Source organism: Castanea sativa, chromosome 12 (assembly GCF_040712315.1).
Source record: "Castanea sativa cultivar Marrone di Chiusa Pesio chromosome 12, ASM4071231v1".
NCBI lineage: Eukaryota > Viridiplantae > Streptophyta > Magnoliopsida > Fagales > Fagaceae > Castanea > Castanea sativa.
The window spans coordinates 22,780,953-22,796,337 of record NC_134024.1 but is presented as its reverse complement, the minus strand read 5'-3'; the positions used below and the strand labels follow the sequence as shown (position 1 = coordinate 22,796,337).

The 15,385-nt window shown below is 30.3% G+C and overlaps 1 protein-coding gene across 1 annotated transcript; it reads left to right on the top strand.

The window, feature by feature from the left end:
- The first annotated feature begins 7,943 nt into the window (after nt 1–7,943).
- On the top strand, nt 7,944–11,377 carry LOC142618694 (protein MODIFYING WALL LIGNIN-1-like). Its single transcript, XM_075791684.1, has 3 exons — nt 7,944–8,101; nt 9,871–10,073; nt 10,877–11,377. The coding sequence occupies exons 1-3, from the start codon at nt 8,006–8,008 to the stop codon at nt 11,223–11,225; spliced, it is 648 nt and encodes a 215-aa protein (XP_075647799.1). The 5' UTR covers nt 7,944–8,005; the 3' UTR covers nt 11,226–11,377.
- The last annotated feature ends 4,008 nt before the right edge of the window (nt 11,378–15,385 follow it).

Sequence of the window (15,385 nt, the reverse complement as noted above, 5' to 3'; positions counted from 1 at the left end):
TAAAAAAATATATCAATAATTGAGATGAATTGCATTATGTAAAATATTTTAAAAAATCATAGAATTTAAGTAATAATTGAACTGCATTAATAGAAAAATAGAAACGCAAAAAAATAAAAAATAAAATAAAGAAGATAGCTATTTTCACCAAAAAATCCAAATCCTTCCTTTTGAATTTCTTCACTTAATTTTGATTTTTTATTGATTGATTTTAGCATTCTTAAATAGTATAGAAAAGTAGACTTAGAGAGTTTTAGTTCAACTCATGTTGCAATTTTTTTTTTATCCAAAACAAATTGTAGCTAATAGGTGTAGTAATATAACCTAAATGGAAAAAAAAAAAAAAAGATTAGATGACGATAAAGATTTTGGATTGTAATCAAATTAAGAAGAAATAGATGAAGAAAAGAATTTGGATTGGAATTAAATTAAGATTTTTATCAACTTAGAAATTATAGAAGAAGAGGATAAGAAAAAAAAAATTATATCTTTTTTTTTTTTATCGTGTAGTAATTTAATATTTTTTTTATTGATTGAGTTTAGCATTCTTAAATAGTTTTAATTCAACTCAATTTCTCTTGGATTCAAATTTAATTTGTGGAGGTGTTAAAAATAATCACCTTAACTCAATCATATATCACATTGCTTTTTTTTTTTTTTATATATATAATCCAGAAGAAGATGAGAAAAAAAAAATCTATTAATATTACTACAATTTAAGATGTATTAAACCTCTTTAATTATATGTTGAAACCTATCTCAAAGCCCAATCCATAGATGCAAGTGCTTGGATTACACTATGTTGCAACCTTGGACAAAAAGTCTAAAGTTAATCTAATTTTATTTCAATTCAAATAGATAATCCTTAAAGGAAATTGCATGGAGACATATTAAGCATACCAAATGTAATTCAACTGTAATCAAATTAAGATTTGTATAATGTGAAACAACGTTATCTCCAATGTATTTAATTATATCTTTCCCAATTCTAAAATCTCTCACAACTCCACATTAAAAAAAAAAAAAAGTAAAAATTACATGAATTATAAAAGAAGTAGTTGATATGAAAACACAGTTGCTACTTTATCTAGAAAAAAAAAAGTAGATAAGAATGAAATTTAAGATATATTTTATCAATTTAGAAATTATAGAAGAAGAAAAATTATATATATTTTTAAAATCTAAAAATCTAAAAAATTTCTGCAATATGGTAAAGGCAATTGGCACAACCACAGCGTCTAAGCCCAAGTTTTATTATATAGTATATGATTTCTCTTAGGCGGACAAGTACTTCATCGTGTTTCTAAGTTCCTAAGAGTCATATCTGACTTTGGTTAGGTTAAGTGAATGTATTTATTATTACTTTCATTCTCCTATGCTTGGGGGGCTATTCCAAGCTCTATTTAAGCCTTTGGCTGAATCAAATAAAATGCAAAGTGTATTTGCATAATTAAAAACCTTTTATTTTTTAGAAGATGGATTTCTTCAAAATCAACTCTTATCTCTTGGGTGGATTTTTTTGGGTGGTGAGTCTCGGTTTCTGTATCTCTTGGGCGGTGCTAATCTGTATCCCATAGAGTAGTGAGCCAAAATAGTTTTGTATCCTTAGCTAAATTCCTTTGGGTGGTGCTATCTGTATCCCTTTGGGTTTACTTAGGTAGTAAGCTTAGAGGGTGTTTGGATTGGCCTGTTTTCAATTACATAATTCAAAAACCTTAACTCAAAACTCAAAAACTATGGGACCCACCAGTTAAAATATTGTTTGGATTAGTTTTCAGTATTTGTTTCCAGTTCTCATATCTCAAAATTTTGAGTTTTGAGAATGAGAAATGAGAACACCTTAAAAGTTGTTTTCACTTTTTGGAACATGAGTTCTGTGGCATTTTTCGTAAATAATTAGAAACGTGTGGGACCTTCTTCAGTGTCTGGTCACATCATCCTCAAAGCCATTGGAAGATTTTGCTGTGCCAAATGCTCCAGCTTCAGTTATGGCCTCTATTTTCCTCTCTTCTCTTCACTCCTTTGACTTTTCCATTTACTTCATTTACACCTTCTCCATTTACTCCTCCTCCTTCTCCATTGACACCTCTCGCCCACCTCTACCATCATACCATTATTTCAAACTTTTGCCTTTTCTTTAATTGCTCAGACCTCTCACTTGTTCCATATTTTCACAAGCTACTCTTAACCCAACACAAACCGAGAGGAAGAAGAAGGAGTCCCAGCCAAAAACAAGCACACCCCGACACATCTGATATTGGCGCCGACACCGGTTTGAGAATCCTATCGTTGTATTGCTTAGGTAAAAATATTTTCTCACCTCCCTCTATAAACCCACTATGAATTTCGGTGTTCCTTTCAAGGCAGAGAAGAAGACAAAATGAAGACCAACAGAGCACTACAACTGAGAAATGAAAAAAACTCACCGATAATCTTTGATTTTTTCTAGAGATGGTCTTCGACTTTTGCTGGAGAAGAATAGAAGCTTTGAACTTTGCTTTCGATGGGTCTCCGATGTAGATGACGAGATGGGTCTCTGTTTTTTGGAGATAGGTATTTGGGGAGATGGGTATTCATGCTAGAGATGGAATATGCAATGGGTTGGAGATTAGGAAGATGGGTATTTGAGGAAGTGTGTTAGAGATGGAAATCGGAGAGTGTTGGAGGTGCTGGAGATGGATTTGGAGAGGGTTCACCGAATTGGGGAGAACGGTATTTGATGAAATGCTAGAGCCAGAGTGTGTGGGAGAGAAGGAAATTGTTTTTAAGCAATTTTTATATGGGTTGTTCTTAGTATTTGGCAGGGTGTGGGCTCCACTAAAAAGGAGAAATAGTGAAGAGGAACAAAATCTGAGTTATGAAGCAAACAAGAATTTTGAGTTTTGGGTTGTTGGTGAAATAGAGTTTTGAGATATGAGTAATGAGTTTGAGATATGAGTTTTGAGTCAAGAATTTTGAGTAATAAGTTAGCCCCAATCCAAACACCCTCTTATCTATCCTTTAAATTATTAAGTATTTTTCTTATCCCATAAAACTAGAAAATACAAAATATATTCATCCAGCCTGTTTTTCTTTTTTATATCGGTTAAGTTTGGGTTGTCCTTTACGATTCTGGTATCACCACACCTATATATAGGAAACCTCAATACCAATAGTGCTATCCTACTGTTCCTAGCATGTTTTATATCATGAATGGGAGAGTATGATGCTTATGTAATAAATGTACGCATGTATTTGCTATGTGGAATTTGATCATTGGATCCGTTGTTTATTTGTTTGGATAATTGAAGTTTGGCTTTGTGTTGTGTTTTCTGCGCAATGAAGTGAAGGGCTCTTTGTGTCTAATAATTGTACGCATTTGCTATGTGGAATGGTTTTTATTTATTTATTTATTTTTGTTGAGAAAAATGAATGATTATTATTTCTGATTTTATAAAAATTAGATTCTATAATCTTTGTATAATTAAAAATTGTATATAATTTACTACATAATGGACTATTTATATAACCAATAAATTATTTATATAAGTAATAATTTGATATTTATGAACTTTTTTACAAATTTATCTAATCTAATCTCAAGTCTATATAAGTATATTTAAAATATTTATACATAAACATAAAATATTATTCATAAACTAATCAAGTTTCTTGAGCACATTATTAAATTTGAATTTAACTTGTATGATAGTTGAGTCTAAACTTAGACTTGTACTTGGTTTATTTGTTAAACAAACATAAACAAGTTTTTCCCGAATTGAATTCAAATTGTTCATAAAAAACTTGGTTTATATTTAAGTTATTGAGTGGCGAGATGTGATATGTTTTCATTGGATTCTATCTTTGGGAATTGGTTTGGGTCCAGTGCACAGGAGCACTGAACTCGTTGAGTGCTGACATGTGTTAAATATTTTTCAAATGTCAACACCCCATTGAGTCCAATGTTATGTGTATTGGAGCCAATCCTTATCCCTATTTTTGTTGTAGCTCGTGGTATGGTGCGTGTGGACTATATGGTACCAATGAGCTACATCGATCTATATGGTCAACCCCAAAAGTACAAGGCCTTGGCTTTTAGGTGAACCTGGTGTATAATTTATTAGAGAGACCACAATTTGACTCCTTACAACTACTTTAAATAGGCATGCGTGGTGTGATGTTGAAAACCATAAAAAATTTAAGTGTGCTTTCCTCACCATCAATTGGTTTTGAGATAGAATGACACAACTTACGGTTCGACATAATCATTATGCAATATATATATATATATATATATAATTTTAATGTGAAACTCCATTATGTAGTGCTTAGTCTTGGTTTTAAGGATATACTAAAAAAAAATGCAAAACTTAGGTACAGTACCTTAGGTACTGTTTCTTAGATTCCCCTTTTAAAATTCAGCCATGTGGTTACTTAATTAAAAAATACACTTCCATTCCATATGAAAAAATCCACATGGTAGAATTTTAAGAAGGGAATTTAAGGAAGAGCACCTAAGTACTGTACTTAAGTCTTGTTAAAAAAAAAAAAAAAAGTCTTTGTTTTAAGGTACATTTGTTTCTAGGATGCATTGTGGCACTTATAAACCTTTTCTTTTTTAATTTTTAAAGAAAAAAAGTACAGTGAATTATGGCAATGAGCATGTGGCTGAGCTTGTGTTTTGTTTTGTTTTGTTTTTTTTTTCATTTGATTTCCCTTGCTAGGTGACCAAGCAGGGCCGGCCCTATGCTTAGGCCCCTTAGGCAATCGCCTAGGCCCCCTACTAGAGAAATGCCCCAAAATTTTGAGGCAGAAATTGAAATATATATATATATTTTTTAGATTTTTTTTTTGAGATAATACATTTTTCTTTTACTTTTAAGAAGTTTAAAGAATTGGGTAATGTTAGAGATAATACAACTTTAAATACATAGGGCTTACATATATGTGTCACTAATTACAAGAAATAATTTAGATAGGAAAATACTATAAATACTACAAATTTTACTTAAAAACCTTTATACAGATTGATGTGACAATTAATATAATTTGTAGACGTCAACAACCTAGTAAATGCATTTTTAAATTACTTAGTGATACATCTTTATAAGCATCATGTTGTAAAATTTATAATATCCCTAACATTATTCATTCAAATACTTGTTTATTATCTTCTTGAAGTGTCATTAATTACATTCATTGCTACAATTTTTCTAAGTTTTTTTAGTAAAATTTGTTATAGTTTTAGCATTTCTTCAATATATAAATATATATATATATATATATTTTAGCTACAAAATTAGTTGTAACCTTAGGCTACAAACTTACTTAAAATTTTTTTATTAGATGTGAATTTTGACAAATTCATCATTGGATTACATTTTTTTCTTATTTCCTCCATGCTTGCGAAATTTCAAGAAAATTAAAGACTAATAGCTATGTTATCTATAAATTTTTAAATTGCAAGTTTTTGTAATTTAAAATTATGCACAAAATATAAGTTTATAGATCATATAGTAAATAATATCCAATTGACACAAAATTTGAGATGTTTATTAAGATCGTAAAGAACATGTAATTCAACGGTTAGATTTTCAAAATATGCTGTAATATTTATTTTATTGAGAGAGTTTAAAATTTTAAGCTACAACTAATTTTGTAACTAAACTGTGTTCTAAAACGAATGCATTTTTGTTATATAAAAATTATGATATTGAAAACTAGTTAAATATCATTTAATTAATAACAAAAAGCCCCATTTAAGCATTTCGTCTTAGGTCTCAAAATTTGTTAGGCCGCCGCTGTGACCAAGTCATCCAGCCATATCGCTGCCACTGGGCAGATTGCCTGTTTTATAATTTTTGACTTTGATGGAGTTCCTATTAAGTATTAACCCCTATTAATTATTTAATTGACAATACCAAGAACTATAATACAATGAAATATATATATATATATATATATATATATATATATATATATATATTTATATAAAAGTTTATAAACAAGGTCTTATTATATAGTATTATCTTTTTCCCAATTGCTATAGTCAAATACTGATTCAGCGCAATGGAGAAAAGTGGTCACCACGTTCCTCTCTCATTATAATTTTCATTGGTAATTAAATGCTGTGTTATCACTCAAATAATTCAGCATTAATCTCTCAATCATGTGAGAGAGGAGAGAGTCCGCCGTAAGGACCGTGGAATTAATAATTTTCCGAAATGTGAACAAAGGTTACTGCTCTCTCTCTCTCTCTGCCTCAAATTCTATATATATTTATTTTTATTGGAAGTTTGAATGCTGACATCTTCTCTCTTACTCCAATATTGATGTCATCGAAAGATACCAAGTTATTGTCAATCATTGTATTATCTAAGAGCTTGTGCAGGTTGTGAATGGGATAGTCAAAAGCAATCTTTTTCATAGGTTTACTTGTCTTACAAAATAAGCAGGAGTTCAGGACACATTTATATGGTAGTAAAATGTATCAATTAAGGGAATGGACAGTCAATTACTGAAGGCTACCACTGCGTTGGTCAATAGATAAAAATATAGAGAAAAATGACCTGCTTATACTTAAGGGAGACCCCTGTTTCATCCAACTTAATTGCACTATTTCGTAAATGAATTAATACAAACTTTCCCTCCCCCCTTGTATAATGATAGAACAGTAGGCGTCACTCATAGATGTAGCTCACTAGAGGTACAAGATATACTTTTTTGTTCTAAAGAAGTAGAACAAATGCAGACCCAAAACCTCATTGTAGGGTCCACATGTCAGTCTCACATCAGTCTTATACGCTACGCGTATAAGATATTTTCCCATTGTGGGATGGTGTTTTTGTAAAGTGTATTGAACTTGACAACCAAAAAGTATTTTATATGACAGTAGTATGAGACTTCATGCATGAAACCGTTTCATGAAAAATCTTTTCTGGCAGGGCAATCAACTTTGCCATTAGGTTTATTGTTCTTGTGATATGTACACCCCAACAAAGTATAACTTTTTGAACACAAATTGAATAAATTGATTAGTAAACAGGCCGGCATGCAGGGCATTTGAACCTTTCTTAGGACCTTGACTCAGTCTCGAAGGAGGAGCAAGACGTACCACTAGGCCATGTGGTATCAAACAGTTGCTGAATAGTTTATAGAATTGCTGGATTAAGCAATTCACAGGCAGGTGCTAGCTGAAAGCTGGACAATTAACTCTACGTTAATTACAGCCAATCTAGGCTAATTAACATGAATATTAAAATGGATTACAGATGGGCTGGCGGGTTATTATGTTTCGGTGTATAAATTTTTATTTATTTTTTGTAATTTTGACTTTGGTACGAGAAAAATAAGCAAAATGGTCAAATACCACATTTTTGCAAAACATTTTGAGATCTACCACTGTTTCAGAAATAAATAGCAATCTATCATTATTTAAGAACTTGAGTTCCTCAAACTCGAGTTTCTTATGGTACTCGAGTTCCACTATAATTTGCTATTGTGGCAGTGGTTGAATTGGAATTTTTTTGATTAAAAATGCCACCTTAAACTCGAGGTCTGGAAGCTTGAGTTTTGTGTTAATAGTACTTGAGTACCATGTAAAGTCCTAACTTGATTACAATTATACAATAAAAATTTTAAAAATAAAACGGTCATACAGGTTGATAATTTTGTTTTTTTTTTTCTAAAAGTCAGACACATACAGATGAGTTGCTGGCCTTGACATAAGCTTTGATAAAATATACAGGCAAGTGGCATTTTAAGGGAATGTTCTTACACTCGGAATCTCAGTCCCAATGTAAAAGAGACTAGGAAATTGCCTTGAAAATCACATATTATTCCTTATTCCAGGTTCGTCCTGAACATTTCAGGATTATCACTATATTGCCATTCAATTCTGTCCTCAATATATAGGGCATCATAATTTCATAAGAATCACAACTCACCACTAATTCTCTCACGCTAAGAGGCAAAAATATTTAGCACTTCCACATTGAAGGAGAGAGAGGAAACAAAAAGAGAGACAATGGAGTCCAAGGTTGTAGTGATATCCGTTGTTGCGGGTTTCTTGGGGCTCTTAGCAGTGATTCTTGGTTTTGTTGCTGAGGTTACAAGGATTAAGGTAAGCAAAAATATAAGTGGGTTTTGATAATTAGTTCTTTTTTTTCCCCCCCTTTAATGGGTTCATTTAAGACTGCTGTTTTGTTTCTTTATCATCTTGCTTTCTCTGTATCTCATTAAGGGCGCTGCTTCACTGTGTGATCAATGAGAAATGCTGATCCACCTGTGCAATTTTTTGTTATAAACTTTTCACTGAGATGGAATTAAGATTCTGTCATCAAACGTAGACTTGCACTGATCTTGTTAGGGCTCTACCATATTTACAGTGACAACTGACATGCACGCACCTATTTTCATGAATTATGCTTACATCAAGACTGATCATGGTGCAATATTCTCGTGGATTCCTTTGGTTCAAAGTCATTAGTTAAACTTAGAAAGTTAGAATGACTTCTTTATCTAGTTACGTCTATCTCCAAAACCAAAGCCTCAAAAATGTCCATTTCAATTATGTCAAATTTATGTACTTCTATGTGGCTAGGTATAGGTTCTTAAACTTGTGTTCAGTCAAACATTGACATTCAAATAAAAATAGTAGCGTGTGAGAAAGCAAGTTGAAGGTAGAAGTAGAAAAGAATGGATAAAAGAAAAGAGAGGACATTTTTTTTTTTTTCAAAAAAACTAAACTTAGAGAATTTCATACATCAACTATCCAAAAAAGCTTATATTGTACAGAAATGGACTAATTAACAATGTATCGTGAGCTAATATATAATAACACTTTACCCTCACATCGTGTAGTTTTACTCAAGAATATTTTTAGCCGTATACGTGAGCAACATATATAATAAATTAACATAGTGGGCTGTGGGAGTGAGGGGGGACATTACTGGTATATGTATAATCCCCCCTAAGAGTTACATGAGGCGTGAAAAGGATGATGGATTTTAGTGCTTAAGTTTGAATTTTTGATGTTTGGGACGATCATTATTTTAATTATGGTTTTTTTTTTAATTAAATTTTAGACTAAACTGTAATTTACAAAATGATTTAACAAAATTTAAAATATATTATTTTACATCAAATTATTGTTTGAAAAAACTCCATTTTTTTATTAAATCAATTCGTAAATTATGTACAATCTTTTAAATAATTTGGATCCGCGATTAATATTCATCAAAAAATTTAAATCAATAATTTTTGCTAAATAATTTATAGAAATTAAATATTTATATTTTTAAAATTATGAAGAATATAATATTTAATTAATATTAAATAATTTAAATAATAAACATCACTTTACATGCCTAAAACTATACATGTCAATATAAGAAAAATATAACAATAAAAAAATTATAGAAAAACCTCATTTTTCACACATGACATGATGACAATACAATAAAGATCTTTAACTCCTAACCACAAGATCCCAAAATTTTCTTTCTTCTAAAAATAAAAATAATAAAATCTCATTTTTTGCCATTTCTATTTGTCCAAATGCAAAAAAAAAGGTTTATTTTCTATAATAGAAAGAAGGTTTCTATTAAAGAGATTTAGTTATTTATTTTTTGGAACATCTACTTTGATTTAATGAGATAAAAATGACATAAGGGAAACAAGGGCAAAAAAATAATACTATAATTATCTATATAAATGGAGTACAATTTTTTAAAGTCAAGGGGGCCATTGATTAATTCAATGTTATTTCATTTTAAATTTTTTGGGGGCATAATAATTATGATCATGCTTTGTCAACATCATGAGCTGGTCTTGATTTTATTATAAAAGCATTGCTAAAAGGTTACATTACCTTTTTATTATTATTTCCAGATGGATCAGGTGTTGTTTGATGGGCTCAATTGTATATACCCTTCGAGTCCAGCTACGGCTCTCGGTATAGTTGCACTATTGGCTATTATTTTATCTCAAATAATTTTAACTGTTGCAACTGGTTGTATTTGTTGTTGCAAAAGAGGTTCTCTTCCTACTACCTCTAATTGGACCGCAGCTCAGGCCTGCTTTTCCTTTTCCTGGTGAGTTTCATTAATTTCCTACTTGCTGAGAGAGTATTTCAAAATTCATTATAGTTTGATTGTTTCTCTCTTATCTTTTAAGATCTTATTGTTAATGAGGACTATTATTGTCTGAATTAAAAGTTCTTTTAACCGAAGATCTGTCATATAGTATTATTAAGTATACAATATTTTCACAATAAATCCTATATACCATATTGATATTTGATTAAAAAGATTAACAAGAAGCACGGAAAGGTTAAAAGAAATATCAAATATATAAAATAACATTCAAGCAACAATAAAGAGAAACATACTTAGAATATCAGGTAATTATTAACAACAAGCACATATTTCTGCGGTACCATCGTATCAATAATAATACAACCGGCCGGATCTATAAAAATATAAATCAATTTGCTATGGGGTCATGTTTCCTCTTTTTTATAACGATTTATTTTTCATTTATATTGCATTTTACTAAAACATGAATAATTGAAATAGAATTTTTACATGTGCTTGGGCGGTGGTGAGCTGATTGGTTCTGGGCGTGACATAAACCCAAAAGCTCTAAGTCCATCCACCACCATGATAATTAAATTAATCATTTTCTAATAACTTAATATTTTAGGAAAACTGGTAATTTATAACAAATGAAGTGCATGGTTGAATGTTTCATTTAATCTCCATTTCTCCCTTCTCTTTTTAGCAAAAATTAGATTTCACTCTGCACTCCAATAACTTTGGTTAGCTTAATTTATGAGTTTGCATATCCCCTGCGAATTAGTTTTTCAATTGATTTAGTCTATTTCACAATCGAACAGGGTCTCAGTTGTCATAGCGGCTATTTTGTTGGTGCTCGGTTCTGCATACAATAATTCTCAACAAACTACCATACAAGGCGATAACTACTTCCAATGCTATGTTGTGAAGCCTGGAATCTTTGCTGGTGGTGCCATTATGTCCCTTGCAAGTGTGGTTTGTGGTCTTTTTGCTTATATTTTAACTCAAAGAAAGGACAGTCCTGTGGGACAACCTCAGTTCCAAGCGGGCAGCCCTAATCAAGGAGGGATAGCTATGGGACAACCTCAGTACCAATGGGGCAATCAAGGAGGAGTACCTGCGGGACCAACTAAGTTCCCACCTCCGGGTCCTCAAGAAAATGTTGTATAGTTTGACTAATTACCAATCTTTTTCAACTGTGCATTATTGGGAGTATGATGTTTATGTAATAAATGTACACACTTGCTGTGTGGAATTTGATCAATTGGTTATTTGTTGGTTAATTAATTGAAGTTTGGCTTTGAGTTGTATTTTGCAAATAGTTGTGTCTTTTAATTAGTTGTGGATTTCCTCTCTCTTTAATTTGTGTTCATCAGAGCTGCTGATCATTGTTTGGTAAATTTTTACAACTTCAACTCATTTCTGAGTTTCTCCTCTAAATATACAGCAGCTTTATCTTGCTGGAGCTTTTGTATTTTCTGTTTTAACGTGAATCAACTAAGCCCAAATATACTGTTTGTTGTAATAGTGGAAGCCCAATTACTAAGGTTGATTGAGAAAACTGTTATGGGCTAGATAAAGATCTCCAAATGAATAATAAGAATAAAGAGAACTTTTTTTCTTTTTTTTTGTTGAGAAAGAGAATAAAGAGAACTTGAAAGAAACATAGACACAATTACAAAAATACCAAGAATTTACATGGTTTAGGTAATAGCCTACCTTCACGGGCAGCAAGGAATAGATTCACTAAATCAAATTTGCGGAAACACAAAAACGGTGTAGTGGCACTCTCATAAATTTCAAAACTCAACTACACCCAAATAGCTCTCCAAAAACTAGAATCTGCATTTGCACTAGATCCAAAAAGAAAAATTTTCTCTACACTGCACAACACCCTCAAAACAATTTCCCTCTAACTTAAACCAAAGAGTCAAAGGATCATAAATAACAAGCTACAATACCGCACACAAAACAAGAGACAATAATCCAAACCCAAGATAAAGTTGTACTGTCCAAACCAAATAACAAACTGTCACACCTCCACAAGAGAGTTTCTCACAAAGTCAAGATGGCCTTCTCCATGACACATTACAAAAAGCTGGGCCTATCATAGTGTTTTCAAACTGCTAGGGTAGTCCCAAAAAGTGCTGGTATAGTCCAAAATGCCCTGTCCCAGTACTTTGTAGCGTTATACAACGAGTATGACAATAGGAACGAATGACCTACACGGGCGCTTTTAAAACCGGCGGTATATTTAGGGACAGTTTCCTTTAGGGACTAAGGAGGGCCATAGCCAAGTTGGCCTCAAGAACTCTAAATAAAATTAATGGTCGCTATTTAAGTGTTAGTGTGTTACTGATATCAATTTTCTTGAAACTTCATTTTAAATATACTGAAATGACTGGATTTTGTCCATTTTTCAAAAATTTAAATGACTATGTGTTGGATGGTTATATTTAAAGTTAAAGTTTGGAACTTTGAGATTTGGTTGCTGACATATTGCTATCTGACTCCATCTAAATGATTCATTAGATCTTAAAAAAAAAAGAAAAAAAAAAGGCAACACATTAGAAGAATCCATAATATAGAACATAATGTTGAGTGGATATGGTTGAGTTGTTTCAAACTTTTGTTTGTGTTGTTATTTTTTTTTTCAATTTTTTTAATTACTCGGTAACTCTAATTTGAATTTTAGTTAGAAAAAATTTCTAATATATAATGAGACAATAAACATAACATTTATTTAATTTATGGATTATGGGAAAGTCAACCACAAAATTCGATGTTCAAACTAGGAATATCATCTAAACTAAATTTCACAAAAAAAGAAAAGTAAAAAAGGAGATGATTTTCTAACATAATCTTTAATTTTGTACATTGAATAGGAAAATGGTATGGAATTTACTATAGAATGAATCATAAATGATTTTTGGGATTTAAAAATATGTTGAATTTCATTTTGGTTGATGACTGAGTAGAAATGTGTTAAAAATAGCTATTTTGTGCATTTTCTTCTTCTATTTTTTGTTAATACAAAGTATACGCTAATGTAGGTATTCATATATTGATATAGTTTTTTCTTGTTCTTTAATAGTGAAATGTGTTTTTGGTTCATACTTTGACCCCAAGATAAACTTACGGTTCGTGCCTGGATATATTACACATGTTTCATATTGTACATGCTTTTACATTGCTTTAGCCACATCCTTGATACTAGCTTGAGTCAAGGCATATCAATTGTCCTTGATTTAAACATAATCAAGACAAGATCTTCATAAGCAAATTATCTTGTGTGTGTGTGTGTGTATATATATATACCCCTACACTGCATTGACAACCATCTTGATACAGAAAATACAAAGATTTCCTTAAGAACTTTGTTCTTTCCCTATTTCCCTTTTTCGTTTACTTTTACAAAGAGCTGATTTGTGATATGTGTTGTTATTGAGATTTTTTTTTTTTAAAAAAAAAAAATCTTGAGGCGTTAAACATACATCTTTACTTAGTACATCTAAAAGGTCATACTTAGTGTACAAAACTCTAATTTTTTGGAGTATGTAAAAGATAATAGTAGGCAGTCTTATCCTCAATTTATTTTTAAAAGACTAATATTTTGGAGAGACTAATTTTCAAACTCAAACTCGTAACCTATTGTTTTTTGTGGAAAACACTTGTCATGATATCAAAGTCTATCATGTAAGAATAATTAATTAAAATTTTTTTTTCTTAAAATTGAACAATATATAAACGCTGAAACTCAAAGGGCGTTTGCGAAAAAGGCCAAAAGCCACCCTGTTTGGATTTTTATTTTTATTATTTTTTTTAGAATGATTAGTGTTTGGGTGTTAGTGAAAGAATTTATATAAGAATAAATAAAAAAAAGTAATAGGTCAATTCAAATTAATTAGGTCTTGTTCATTGTTGACTTTAGACATGTTATTCTTTTGCCTTTTCAATCATGCAAAGCAGCAAAAGGATTGTAAGAGACTTTTTGGCTCGGCACAAAACTTTTTGGCTGTCACAATATTTTTTTCATGTATATCTTCATAAATAATAATATAAATATTAACAATGGTTTCCAGTTAGCAACTACTATTAAATACCAATAAGTTACTATATCCTCCTCAAATCCTAATTTTTTTTAGTCTTTCCTTAACAGTTGCGTTTAGGGCATAAATTAAGGAGTATTTTATTTAATGATATCTATTAAATTCTTTTTAAAAAATCATTGTTAAATTATGTGCAAACTTAATATATTTCCAAATAAACAAACTTTTCATATACATATAACAAATATAAAAATAAAAAATAACACATATCTCTCTTAAATTTAAAAATAACAAATTTTAAGGAAATATAATTGTATGGGTAAGATTTCCTAAAAATAAATACTAAGTTTCATTCTAATTTTATAACTCACAACCAAACTAATGAATATGTTTAGTTATTATATTATAACACACTTTATTACTAGTAATAAAGATTACAATTCATGTCATAATCTCCATTCAGTGTACCAAACATACCCTAAGTTAAATGTGATTTCTTAACATATATGTACTTCAATTTATAAATAATTTTCTCATTTCATAAAATCATACAATGGATCCTCGATTTAATCTTACAATTATTTGATCTCGAAGAGATATTCTTTCCTATTCAGAGCAAATCTAAGTATTAAACTAAATCATGAGAGATGGTCAACGTACCCTAGCGAAATGGGTATATAAAACCACGCTACCTTAAAAAGAACAATACTTATGTAAATTAAACATTTATGCGAATAAAGAGAGGTGATGACAAAAAGTTGACAAAACTAAATCTACGGTGAACTGTTTTGTCAAAGTGATCTAAAATTCAAGAGATCAAAGTCAAAGTATATTTTAGCCTCTTTTTTTTTTTTTTAGCAGCATATTTTAGCCTAAATTTAATCAAACTTGTTAATTAAGTTTAGGTTTACAATAAAAAATATTTAATATACACTACATCAAAAAATGTGTATTACATCATGTGTTAATACAACAAAATATGTATATAGTTGTTTTAGACAAAATATCGCATCAACAAGTTAAAATCGTTGTAATAATAACTTTAAAATGTTAAATTATTGCATCAACTATAATAAGTTGCAATAAATTATAATTTTCAGCTATAATAGAAGATTTAATATATTAGGAAAATTTGTTGTAATAACTTAAAATAAAAGAATCGTTACAATAAATTGATACCAATTGTTTTTGCAATTTATTGCAACGAAAATTTCAAATTAATAGCTTATTGCAACAAAGTTACTATTGCAATAATTTGATATTAATTCTTTTACAATCTAT

What these genes read in the sequence shown, in the direction of transcription:
- LOC142618694 (XM_075791684.1), top strand. Translation starts at nt 8,006, where the DNA reads ATGGAGTCCAAGGTTGTAGTGATATCCGTTGTTGCGGGTTTCTTGGGG. An exon ending in CTGAGGTTACAAGGATTAAG is followed by an intron (nt 8,102 to 9,870) that starts GTAAGCAAAAAT and finishes TATTATTTCCAG; the next exon opens with ATGGATCAGGTGTTGTTTGA. An exon ending in GCCTGCTTTTCCTTTTCCTG is followed by an intron (nt 10,074 to 10,876) that starts GTGAGTTTCATT and finishes ACAATCGAACAG; the next exon opens with GGTCTCAGTTGTCATAGCGG.